Source organism: Poecilia latipinna, unplaced genomic scaffold, assembly GCF_001443285.1.
Source record: "Poecilia latipinna isolate Pla-1442-1.1 unplaced genomic scaffold, P_latipinna-1.0 Scaffold433, whole genome shotgun sequence".
Classification (NCBI taxonomy): Eukaryota; Metazoa; Chordata; class Actinopteri; order Cyprinodontiformes; family Poeciliidae; genus Poecilia; species Poecilia latipinna.
In genome coordinates, this window is record NW_015113049.1 from 215,179 (window position 1) to 228,063 (window position 12,885).

The 12,885-nt window shown below is 37.1% G+C and overlaps 2 protein-coding genes across 3 annotated transcripts in view; one reads left to right on the forward strand and one right to left on the reverse strand.

Moving 5' to 3' along the window:
* Positions 1-1,976: 1,976 nt before the first annotated feature.
* LOC106950988 (potassium voltage-gated channel subfamily V member 2) lies at positions 1,977-6,587 on the reverse strand. Its single transcript, XM_015038204.1, has 4 exons — positions 5,783-6,587; positions 5,046-5,679; positions 4,706-4,831; positions 1,977-2,676 (listed from the first exon to the last, which is right to left on the reverse strand). Exons 1-4 carry the CDS (start codon positions 6,307-6,309, stop codon positions 2,353-2,355), a joined length of 1,611 nt encoding a protein of 536 aa, XP_014893690.1. The 5' UTR covers positions 6,310-6,587; the 3' UTR covers positions 1,977-2,352.
* A 3,482-nt stretch (positions 6,588-10,069) lies between these two features.
* The window catches only part of rps28 (ribosomal protein S28), a 7,755-nt gene continuing 4,939 nt past the window's right edge, over positions 10,070-12,885 (forward strand). The window contains exons 1-2 of one of the 2 annotated variants that reach the window (XM_015038207.1): positions 10,070-10,158; positions 10,435-10,482. In XM_015038207.1, the coding sequence (XP_014893693.1) occupies positions 10,072-10,158; positions 10,435-10,482 (135 nt within the window). In that variant the 5' untranslated portion in view covers positions 10,070-10,071. The remainder of the gene's footprint in view (positions 10,159-10,434; positions 10,483-12,885) is intronic. The other variant, XM_015038205.1, reaches the window with a different exon arrangement.

A 12,885-nucleotide genomic window follows, 5' to 3' on the forward strand; every position in this document is an offset into this window, starting at 1 on the left:
GATTCTAAGGTATTTTGAAATTTTTTTAAGTAGTTCTTAAAATTGGACACGCCCCACTCCCTTTTCTCTTACAGCATACATAAACTTCTGAAATTAAACAGCATTCCATTGTTATGCATTTTTCATGTCTAATGAATATCAGGAAAATTGTGTAAACTCATAAAAAGCCGTCTGGAGATGGACACCAGTTCATTCATCTCCTTCTCTACTCCTAAGTAAAGCATCCAGAAAGCTGGAAGCACTAAACAAAGACTGCTGTGTAATTACAGTAATAAATACCAGTGGCCATATGTTAGCATTTTAGGAGTCTACTATGTCAGAAGGAAAGCATTAGCCTCTAAAGTGCCCTGTAAGTGCTTAAACACGACCTGACTGTATGCACCTAATCAGATTATTCTGTTACAGAAATAGAACAGAACATGATTGACTTTTAGTCAGCCAGGCGATGCAGGAGCTAATCCTGCTAATCCTTGACAGCAAAATTAAACCTTTGGCCTCTTCTCTCCACTGACATGCCCCTTCACTCCATCTTTCCCTTCAACTTAAGTAACCCAAGCAACATGCTTGAGAAGGTCATCTGACAAGAGCTCCATTTTTACCAATAATGTGAGGCATGGTGGTGTGGGATAGTGACAGGCTGCCAACTGATCAGTTTGTGTGACTTTCTTTCTTATATCAGAAAGGTTTAAAACAGAAATTCGAAGATGTTATCATGATGGCTGATACAGTACCCTGGAGAAGTATTGGTCACCTCATAGATTTCCTCTGTTTTTGTTTTTTGCCACAGTTAAATGTTTCAGATCACCAAACTAAATTTAACATCAGAGAAAGATCAGTTTTCAACTGTTGATTTAATTTAGAAAGAGAAATAAGCTTTCTTAAACCTGATAAGAAAGCTGGTGGTGCCAACACTGGCAGCAACAACCTCCACGAGGAGCACGAATGGCCTGTTTAAAGTTCTGCTACGGGGTCTCAGTTGGACTTAGATCTAGACTTTAACCTGAATGTTGTTTGTTTACATTCAAAGATGAACCTGCAGTTGTACTTTGGATCCTTGTCCTGCTGGAATTTCCTCTGAAAAGCAGAATTTATGGTTCCTTAAATACAGTAGGTCATCCAGGTCCTGAAGCAGTGACAAAGCCTCAGACCATCACACTAACACCTCTGTGCTTAGCTGTAGACATGATGCTCTTTTTCAGGAATGCAGTCTTAGTTTTACACATGATTTCATGCATGCCTTCCAGAAAGTTCCACTTTTGTATCGTCAGTCCACACAATATCTTCCAAAAGTCTTGGGTTGTATTTTCTTCTGGTGAGCGAGAGATCGGTCTGTGAGTTGCTTTTGTCAGCAGTGGATTGGCCTTGGCACTCCACTGTGGATGCTCTTGCTGCCCAGGTTTCCTCTTACTGTGGAATTGTGAACGCTGACCTTAAGTTAGTCGTTCTGGGTTCTACTGTAATGTCCTTGATGAGTTATTGGAGTCGTTGAGTTCTTTTGGTAGGCCTGTTATTCCTGAAAAGGTTCACTGTTGTTTCAGCTTTCCTCCATTTGAAAAAATGTTTCTTACTGGTGTCCTGGTGTCCCAAATCCTAAAAAAAATGCTTTGTAACTCTTTCCAGACTGATATATGTCAATATGTTTGTTTCTGCACTGTTTCTTTAGATCATGGTACATTCTGTTGCCTTTCAAGATGTCCTAGCCTATTTCATGTTTTTTTTCTCCTCATGAGTAAAAACATTATTTAAAAACATTATTTTTTGCATTCACTGAGGTTAATTTACATACAAAAATTTGTTTGGCGATCTGAAACATTAAAGTGCAGAAGAAATTAATAAGGAAGCAAATTCTTTATGCCGTATTTGCCAAAGATTTTGAAAAGGTTAAAAAAACACTTTCTCTTGCAGAGACAGGTTAAGTATACTAAACGATAGAAAAGCACATTTCATGAAAAATACTTTCAATAAAAAGTTCAACAGTATGATTTAATGCTGCTTTATTCATTGTGTAATATTGGAACTTGAAATCCTTGACATCTATTTGAGTTTAGTCAGCATTAGTTGCAGACAGGGCTATCCTTGGAAGCAGATAACAGGCTGTCTAGAGGAGGAACCCAGTCCACCTGACAGAGGAAAGATCTGTCACCCAAAGCGTTTAGTGGGACCAATGACCAATTGCAAAGCCACAGCTTACAGCTTATCTCTGTGTGCTGCTGCTTCCGTGTCCTCCCCTTAGATTAATCAGATCAGCTCCATAGGCTCAGCAATCCAGGCAGATGGCGTCTTTATATTGTCCAGACCCATGAGTGATAAGGCCATTTTGGGTTAGAGATGATACAATTAGGCAGCAAAGTCTCAATCATCAAAGTCATAGTCAAAGTCAGTATGTCTTCCACTGGGTCGATAGTGAATGTCATCGTCAGAATCTTCAGGCGGCGGTTCGAAGCAGCGGTCGAACTTACGCCGCAGCCGTCTCCGGAGCTGGAATGTGCGCTCCGTGTTGGAAAATGAATATTCCTGCTCCTTCAGTTTGGCATAGTAGTCAGAGAACTTGTTGAACAGAATGGAGATGGGCATTCCATTAAGAATGATGCCAAAAGAGATGCAGGAAAACGCCACACAGCGGCCAAGGTAGGAGACTGGGACGACATCTCCATAACCAACAGTAGAGATGCTCACCTACAGGAAGGAGAAAGCAGCATCAGCTTTCAGACACCCACATGCACTTTTTACCTTTTGTCTCCACCTAACTTTTACCTTCCATCATTCCATGAGATTTGATAGGTTTTTAGTTTATGTCCTTTGTTAGGGTAGCTAAGACTGAGTAGAACTAAATAAATCGATGTAGCACTACCTACCTGCAGCTTCATGCTACCAATGAAAGTATTAAACCTGTACTTCAGGCTTTAGACACATGAATGAATAAATAAATAAATAATAAATCCCCCAGTCTTTAAATTGGAGAAGAGAGGGGGAACAAGGAATTTCAAACCCAGAAAGCTAATAAAGATTTTAAAATGGCAGACAATGAACTTCCCTAAAACATTTTATGTTGGTGATTTTATTTCAGTCCATTAAAATAAATCCAGAAATGATAGCACTGTGAATAGATGACATATTTTAAAGTCTAAAATAATTTAAAACTTACTGCAAAATCATATTGTGGGTCTCTGCTCAATGGATATGAAAAAACTCCTTAATAAGACCAATACATGACCAGGCTTTGATTTTTGCACTTCTGCATCTGTCTGTTCATAAATCCATATTTTTTATATCTAAGATGCAAAATAATAGGCAATAGAAATAGGCTGGTTTAAACCATATGCATTAGATGTTAGAGTTTATGTATGCTTATTAAGAAAGGTTACTTATCTACCAGAGTTAGTTATGGAGTCTCCCAGGGTTTTAATACTCACACCAATCCTCTTTACTTCACATTAACTATACATTCTTCCATTTGATAGAATTATTATTATCTAGTGAGAGCTAAATCCAGTTATCAAGTCATCTATCCTTTTATAGTTATTGTTTGTTCAATAAATAATAGTGTGATGAGAACCACTTTCTTAAGTTGGAAAATACATGTCTTTGCACCTGAGCACCTGAGATACAAACTGCTTGCAGGGCATCAGTGTGATGTTTAGTGACAATGTAAAGAACCTCAGTGTCATCTATGACTTGTCCTACAAATCTAATGTAAAACAAAAAGCACCAAACTTTACAACAACCTAGTTGTAGCCTCTTAATATCTGCTAACACAGTGCTGCAGCCTACTGCTGGGACATTTTCAGTTTGAGTTTTTTTAAATGGCTAAAATCAGTTAAAATGGTGACATCTCACGAGGTTGTTAGCTCTCTCCACAGTTAAATGATGTTGTTTTACTATATATTAATCTTGACAAACTCATAGTCCTTTGTGTCCCCATCACAGCACTTAGCTCTCAGGCTATAGGCTTAATGATGGTTCACAGAATCTAAAGGAAAGGAGGCAGATCTGTTATCAAGTTTCTCTCCTGTACATCCCTTCTACTTTTTAAAGAAGCGGTATTGTGTATTTTCCAGCTATGTAGTGGCATTTTATAGCACAGCCAAGTAACTAAGTTTGCAGTTTTAGCTCCCTCTGTTACAAAGGAAGATGTTTTTGTGTAAAGTCACTTTGTCCTTGCTCAAGATACAGTAAGTGATAAATGGGATTTTATCATCAACTCAATTTCTGTTGCATCATAACTAAACAACAATGAACAGCTTTTCATATAATATGAATTTGTCTTTAGTGGATTTAATTGCACTGGAACAAATTCTTCTTACATAAATTGTTTTGGTAACAAGCAGATAGAAATTGTACCTGTTTGTGTGTAACATTCTTTTGAGAACTACTGCTATATAAATAAATCAAACTGAACTGAAAAGTTTTTTTTCCCTTTTAATGAAAAGGGAAAATCTGGAACAAACTTTCTGATTATTGAAAAATGGCTGAAACACTGAGTTTGTCTAGACTAAAAACCCACCTGTTTGGAGGTGCTTTTGTAACATAACAGATTAAGAATTGAATGATGGTGATGATTCAATTGTTGATTCTATGTTGCATGACTTTGTGTTTATGTGCACTTTGAAATACCCTGTTGCTGAAATGTGCTTTACAAATAAAATTTGATTGATTGATAACCAAGAGGTTGTTGTAAAAAGGTTAATGTTTGGGCTTGACTCACCGCGGCCCACCACCAGGCATCTGGTATACTGCTGAATGGCGTCCCAGGTTGATCCACCTCAACAGAATGCATGAGAGCAGAGAAGGTGAAGATGCCCATGGCAATGAAGAGAAACAGACAGCATACCTGCGATTTTATGAGAAACACGTTACCAGCTGCCTGCTCCTATTGCAGATCTGTTTCTAAGGTATTTTTCTACAATCTGATAGGTGACGTGTTGTGTTTTTCCCTTCTTTGCATTGAGTACCATTCCAGTTTTTCATTTTTGTTGAATTCCACACAAATAAAAACTTCCAATGATGACTATGTATGTTTGTGCTTCTTAACCTTGAGTCCATACCTGCTCAGAGCACTGGCGGATGGTGAAGCCGAAGGCCCTCATGCCAGTGGAGTGACGAGCAAGTTTCAAGATACGAAAGATTCGCATCAGCTTGACCACTTTGAGCACCTTGCTGACCTTACTGACTCGCGACATGGCTTTCAGATCTTCTTGTGCACTAGCATCTTCTGCATCTATAACAAATGTCTCAAAGATTATCTGGAGAAAGTAGGGCATGACAGCGACCACATCAACAAAATTGAGGGCACTCCTCAAAAAATGTTTGATGTTGGATGTGGTGACTAGACGTAAAAAGTATTCTAGAGTGAAGAAGAGGATGGAAGCAATCTCCACCCATTCCATGAAGGTTTTGCCTGCAACTTTGTATTCCCTAAGTTCCTGTACGGTGTTCATTGTCATGGCAACAATGGAGATGAGAACAAAAAGACTGGAGAACACAGCAAAGGCTTTGGCTGGTAGGGAGGAGTATGGATTCTCCATCAAATCCCAGAGAATCTTTCGCAAACCTCCTAGAAACATGATCTTGTAGCATTCATCATCCTGGTGAGGTTTAATCTCATCAATCAGCTCCTGGTTAACCTTCAGTTGGTCTCTAATGTCATCCACCTTCTCCTCAAATAATATCCGACAGCACCTGAGAATGACATTTTCACAAGAGTACATTCCTTAGCTCTCCTTAAAATACACACACAACAACTAACAATAAAGGTTTTGAATACAAAGCACATAAAGAATACCTTGGAGTGTCTTTCAGTTTCAGCCCCCAGAATGACATCTCTTCCTCAAAGTTGACAGGACAGAGGCTGTCCATCACCCAGAGGACATTGCTGCAGTAGAAGTGAAATATGTAATGGAAAAACATAGGATCTCTATCAAAGAAGAACTCATTGCTCACAACGTTATAATCATCACAGAGAGTGAGCCGCTTCACCGGATCATCACACAGAGCAAGGGTTCCGATCCTGGTCCTTGGATATCGGAGAGCCAAGTGCTTTGGGATGTGGAATATTTTTCCACCTATATTAAGGTTGACAATGTTTGATCTTCTTGGGTTGGGCAAATCTTCCGCTTTTATTTTTTTCCCATCTGGACTGTCGAGGTTGTCCATCGAAGTCCATGGTTTTACCGAGCTGTCCTGTGAAAAAGGAAATACATATTCTTCTTCTTCTGCGCTCTGTGAAAAGCTCAGATCCCGCTTCACACTGGCAAAAAGACTGGAGCGACGCTTTTTCAACGCCTTCAGCTTGGGTTTTATGGCTGCCATTGTGCCCGCTCCTTAGCAGTACAACCAGTTGAAGGTTTTGTGCCAAGTTAGGATCAAGTTGATGAAAAACCACAAGAAAATTCCATAAGAATCACATAAGCAAAATATTATACGTCAAAATCATCTTGCCTGTGGGTGAAATACAGCTGAAGAAAATGATACCAATCTTTTGAGTCAGAGAGCATGAAGATCAGCAGCATATGTTAAGGATTCAGTGCCTTTCTGATTCTGTAATCCTATTGATGTTCTCTCTGTCCCAGAGCAAGTTAAAAATACTGTTCACTGGGATTAGTACTGTGATTTAGGGCTTTGAGTTCTCAGAGCGCAAGAAGGCGGAAAGAGTGATGTGATGACAGTATTGCTGACAAGGCTACGTACTGTACATGCTAATGCCACAGATATGAACTGTAGTCATTGTACAATTTATTCCCTTTGTTAAACTGATAATATCATATTGAATGTATGTTTTAAAGTTAATATGAAGAAAATAACTTTGAATGACTCACTTCTATTCATATATACATAAATAAAAGAGTGTTACACTGCTCTTAAGTTCTTTCCATTTTCAATTGGATACATGTGAAGTCTTTGACATGCCCATTGTAGCTATTTTACTTAGTTTTTCTAAAATCAATTAGCAGTTTCAATGGCTTTGTGTTTGGGACTCATGTTGGAAATTCATTCTCATTTCCAACATGAGAATGTACCAACATACTGAAATGTCTCTCCCCAGGAGCAACAGTCAAAAGCAACGTGCAACTACAGGTAAAGCAATCCAGACTTTTCAAAAGTGCTATGTAGTTGTATTTTATTCAAGCTGCAGTACATATTTTAATAAAAAATATTTTTTCTCCATATTTGTTAAAGATGTCACCATGTCGTAGCAGTTTGTTATAAGACAGATAATCTATGAAAACAATCAATCTCCTCCACCTCCTTCCTGAATTACTATTACTGGTTAAAGTAATGCATCGTTCTGACCAAAACAACCAATCAGAACTAGTAGGATTCCCTTAGAGCTGTCAATTAGCCTCATTCACTCACTGCTAAATGTGCTAATGGTGGAGAAACAACTTATTACAAGAAACCGTTTATCTGCCATCATTGGTAGCTATGCTAACTAAGCTGAGCATTCACAATTTGAATCTGCACAGCTCTGTGCTATGCTAGCTGCAGCACGGCACAAATCGAGGGGAGGAAGGATGAGCAGCACCACATGAGATTGTGATTGACAGCACTAAAACTCTCCTGCCACTGACTGGTTGTTTCTAGCACTGGGAGAAAGCAGAGGAAATAGATTTTTCACACATTACCTCTCATACCATACTGTCACAACATAATGACAGTTTTAAAAAAAATATGTGAAAAAAAATATTGAAATAAAAGTTACATACTGCAGCTTTAATTTCACTCAGGAGAGAACAGGTCAGGAGGGGCGTGGGTTTAGAGCTTCTGCTCACTCACTCATCTGTTAAGTGGTAAAGGGCACAGGGAACAAGTTAAATATATGAATATGTTGGTATTTTTTTTCCTTAATTCATTAAATGCTAGTGAAATGGAGGCAAACAGTAGTCTGTAGCTAAGCTAATTATGCTAAATGGTTGATAATGTCTCACAGTCTACCCACCTCTCTTGGAGAAAAACTGGGTTATAAATTAACACTCTTGCCTTTTTCTCTCTTTCCCTCTCTCTATTTTGTTTTTGAAAACCTGATTTTATAACTTTTCTTAGCAGCATAGTAACTGCCACAGTTGTTTCGTGGCAGCTGCATTCAGCTGCAGCTTCTACTGACTGTAGCTGCGTACGTCACTGTTAAGCGCTCCAAGCAGGAACAAACCATTTAACGCAGATAGGGAGTAGTTCAGGGCAAAAACGAATGTGTGTTCTTTGGTCTGGGAGGGACAACTTTAAATTTTTACTGCTGAAAACAATCTTTGAAAATACAATATGATTAATTTTGTATTTGACAGGACTCCGATTTTTTTTAAATTTTATTTCTATGAACAAAATATAAATAATTAAATTGTGGAGGGCCCCCTGCTGGTCAGGGCCCCTAGAATCGTCATCACTTTTCACCCCTTTATCGTGCCTCTGATGTGGAGTCTCGCAAGGCTCCATACTTGGACCCCTTTTTTTCACTGTATTTACTTCCTTTAGGATCTATTCTTCGGAAACCTGGTGTGAACTTTCACTTTGATACTGACAGCCAAATCTATGTTCCACTAAAACATTCTTGAGCTAATTCCTTCAGTGCATTGCAGAAGTCAAAGCATGGATGTCTTTGAACTTTTTACATTTCAATGAGCAAAAAAACCGAGGTTTACATCTAGCAGCAGTTCTAATGCCCATCGATATCTGTGTCCGTTAAATGGAGCATCTTACTCAGACTGCAACCAACCTTCGTGTTAGGCTGGACAATGATTTTAAACTCACTACCCAGACTAATTTAGTAATCAAGCCCAGCTTTTATCAACTGTGCCAAGTGGCCTAAGTTAAGCCTTTTCTGTCACATTACTTTGAGATTTTACTCCATGCTTTCATCACATCTCACTTAGATTACTAAGCGAGATGTCACTCACTACTGATATAAGAAAACAAGAACACATCACTCCTGTATTAAAATCACTTAATTGGCTCCCAGTTTGTTTCCAGATTAATTTTAAACTTATTTTGTTTTTGAAAGTTTTCATGGTCTCGCCCCTGAGTACCTGTATGATTTGCTGCAGTTGCACGTTCCCTCACGCTCTCTTACATCAGCAGATCAGTTGTTGTTGATTGTTCCTAAGTCAAGCAGGAGGCTGAGAGATGATTGAGAGTTTTCAGTTGCTGACCCTAAACTTTGGACTGAGTTGCCTTTGAAATTCAGAGAGGCCAATTCGCTTCTTCATTTTAAATCTTTTCTTAAATCGTTTTTGTTTCCTTTGGCTCTTGACTCACCCTGAGGTGTTGTCTTTAATCTCTTAATGGTTGTTAATGTCTCTTATTTGTTTTAGCGTACAGCACTTTAGACAATGCTGTTGTTTTAAAGCCCTTTATAAATAAATTTGTATTGTATTGTGAAATTATTAATGACTTTTAGGTCTATCCAGCAAAAAAAAAAACACTTGTGAAAATGGTTTGATAAAGGTAACAATACCTGCACATTTTGTGAAAATTATACTGAAACAACCGACCACTTCTTTGTGCAACTGTTAAAAACATTTGGAGGTTACGGACAAGATTGGTCAATAACATAGTCACCCATTTTTCTTTGTAGAAATTACATAACTTTTGGTCTATTTTTTTCTGTTTAAAGAACAGAAACTCCATATTAATGTTATTAAGACGCCAAAATGTCCACCTAATTTTATACACATTGCAAATTAATTCTAAAAACCAAAGAACGAACCATACACGGATTTCAAACGTTTGAATAAAAACTATTTTCTCTTTTGAACAATATTTCCGATAACTAATATGTTAATTTTAATGAATAAAACGAGGGAAAAAAACGTAAAAATATTAGCAGAGAAAACCCTTGTTTTGTTCAAGGCTTATTTTACTTTATTTACGGTAACACAAAGTTTTTCCGGTACCGGAAACGGAAGTTGAAAAGTCAAATACTAATTTTAAAATATACATGTTAAGGTTTAGAATTCGTCTGTTCGATAGACATTTGCATGCATTCAAAATTATTTTAATGTTATATATAACTCTCTTATTTAATCTAAAAACAATAATCAAGAAGGTTTACGTCTAACTTCGAAGTCCCAGTGTGGATATATGCGCTCCTCGCACCACGTGACTTCCTTTCTGGTAAAACCTGACAACATGGACGCCAGCCGCGTGCAGCCGATCAAGCTTGCTAGAGTAAGAAAACCCATCAGACTGTTGTAAAAATGTCGTTTGTTTGGACTTAAGTTTTTATGAATACATGCTGACTCAGTTGGTAACAGTATTTTAAGGCTAAGTAAAGTTTTTTTTTTAGTTAAATGGAAAGCAACTGTTCTGATGTCGCGCTTCCATCATGGAGGCCTGTCCGTGCTACAGTTTCTTGTCTGCGGGCTTATGTTTCCACAGTATGTTTGTGTTTCAGGTCATAAATGAAACTGTTTTATTCATGTTCCCCTATGTTTTATTTTCTAGGTCACAAAGGTCCTCGGAAGAACCGGTTCTCAGGGCCAGTGTACACAGGTATGTTAGCATTGTTCTCCACCGGTTAGCTTCTTGAATTTATCCCGACTGTAAAGAAGACTGCAGCAGTGTATTTATACCGAGTCATGCCACGAAGCTGAAGTTGGTTTCCAATTCCAGCTTCCAATAGCTAAAGGGCGATTCCACTTAATTTTTCACTACTTTCCGCATCTTTAATCAACTCTAGTTCAAAAACTACTACACCTAGACATTTGAAACATGGACTGGATTATTCTCTTCTTCAAGCTGAGTATATAAGTCCTTGTTTGTAATTTGTGAAACCTTTTCCTGATTTGTGAAAACTCAATAAAGTTTGATAATCACCTTTTTTTTCCATCTGGATCATCTGCTCTAATTAAAAAAAACTACCACAGCTAGATACTTCAAACTTGGACCAGATTATTTCCAATTAATAGCAGAATATTTAAAACCATGTTTGTGATTTGTGAAACCTTTTTCTGATTTGTGAAACTTCAATAAAAGCTGATTTTGGACATTTTTTGGATATTGGTCACCCCAGCTCCAAAACTACAACACCTAGACTCTTCAAACCTGGACTATATTATTGTGCTCCAATAGCAGAATATTTTAATCCATGTTTGGAATTTGTGAAACCTTTATGTGATTTGTGAAACTTCACTAAAGATCAGATTACTATTCATACATGTTCCATGCAGTTTTTTTCAAATTCAATTATAATTCAAAACTACTTTATTAATCCCAATGGGAAATAAAATGTTGTTGTAACTCATTAATTTTTCAACAAGTTATTGTAGATGGCGATGGCTGTTGGAAGGAAAAATCTTTTGCAGGGGTCTGTTAAGTGAAGTTTCACAAATCACAAACATGATTCTAAATATTATACTATTGGAGCAGAATAATTTAGTCCGAGTTTGAAGAGTCTAGGTGTTGTAGATTTGGAATTACAGCAGTTCTCATGTGACAGAGATTTTTTTTTAAAAAAGTGGTGATATTGCACTTTTTGGAAGTTTCACAAATCAGAAAAAAGTTTCACAAATACCAAACATGGTTTTAAATATCCAGCTTGAAGATGAGAATAATCCAGACCAAGTTTCAAGTGTCTAGGAGTTGTATTTTTTTAATTAGAGCAGTTCTAGTAATGAAAGAGATGCCCAAAATGGTGATTATCAAACTTTATTGAGTTTTCACAAATTAGGAAAATGTTTCACAAATCACAAACATGGTTTTAAATATTCTGCTATTAGAGCAGAATAATCTTGTCCAAATTTGAAGAGTCTAGGAGTTGTATATTTTTAATTAAAGCAGTTCTAGTGTGATCCAGATGCCAAAAAATTGTGATCATCGAAATTTATTGCGTTTTCACAAATCAGGAAAAGGTTTCACAAATCACAAACAAGGTTTTATATATTCAGCTTGAAGAAGAGAATAATCCAGTCCAAGTTTCAAGTGTCTAGGTGTAGTAGTTTTTAAACTAGAATTGATTAAATATGTGGAAGGTAGTGACAAATTAAGTGGAATCACCCTTTAGCTATTGGAAGCTGGAATTGGAAACCAACTTGGTAATCATATTCACCATTGTTAAGCTACAGTATTTAGTGTCAAGCAGCCCCAGTATTTACCAAGTTGTTTGGTCCAAAATTAAAAAGAACTATAATCAGTAGAGCTGCACTAATGATTATTTTAGTAATCGAGTATTTTATTGATTATTCTGACAAATAGTCGGGAAAAATATTTTTCATTTAACCACTTTTTATACAATATTAGTAATTGATAAAAAATGCAAATTAAGATTTAATTTCTGCAGTACATGCAGTAAGAACCATTCCTTAGTGAACATGTGATCATTCATAGCAAAGATGCATCTGCGGCTTTGCAGCCTCCGGCCACACCATGTGAGGCTCCGACCTTTTTTTTTTTTTAATAATAATTTAATTACAAAGAATGTGTGTGACAATATAATTTATCCAATTGACCATGACTTTTTCCATCTCATAGTTTTCCATCAGCTTCTGGTCATTTCACTCCTTTGCCACTCCAACTGATATTTTTGAGAACTTTTGTTGGCTTTTGGGATTTTATTTTCCAATTGTAAAATATCTTCAGCCATCACAGTAAACATCCTCAGTTGAACTCATAGAATATCCTGTTTTCATTCTATATACGTCAGAAATATTTACTCAGTTGAAGTTCAAAGTTCACATGATTGTCATCTGTCATGACTGGATCCAAGGAAAGCGTACAGTCTAGGGCGTCACAATGCTATTAAAACTTTTTAAAATTGCTGATGCCTTTAGATCTGAAGACACCTGGTCGCTTCAAATCACTCGGCAAACTCTTCTGTTTCAAACAGAGGGTGAAAAATTTAATTTTTTAATTAGGCTTTTAAAAAATTTTATTTTAAAAGCCTAATTAAAAAATTAA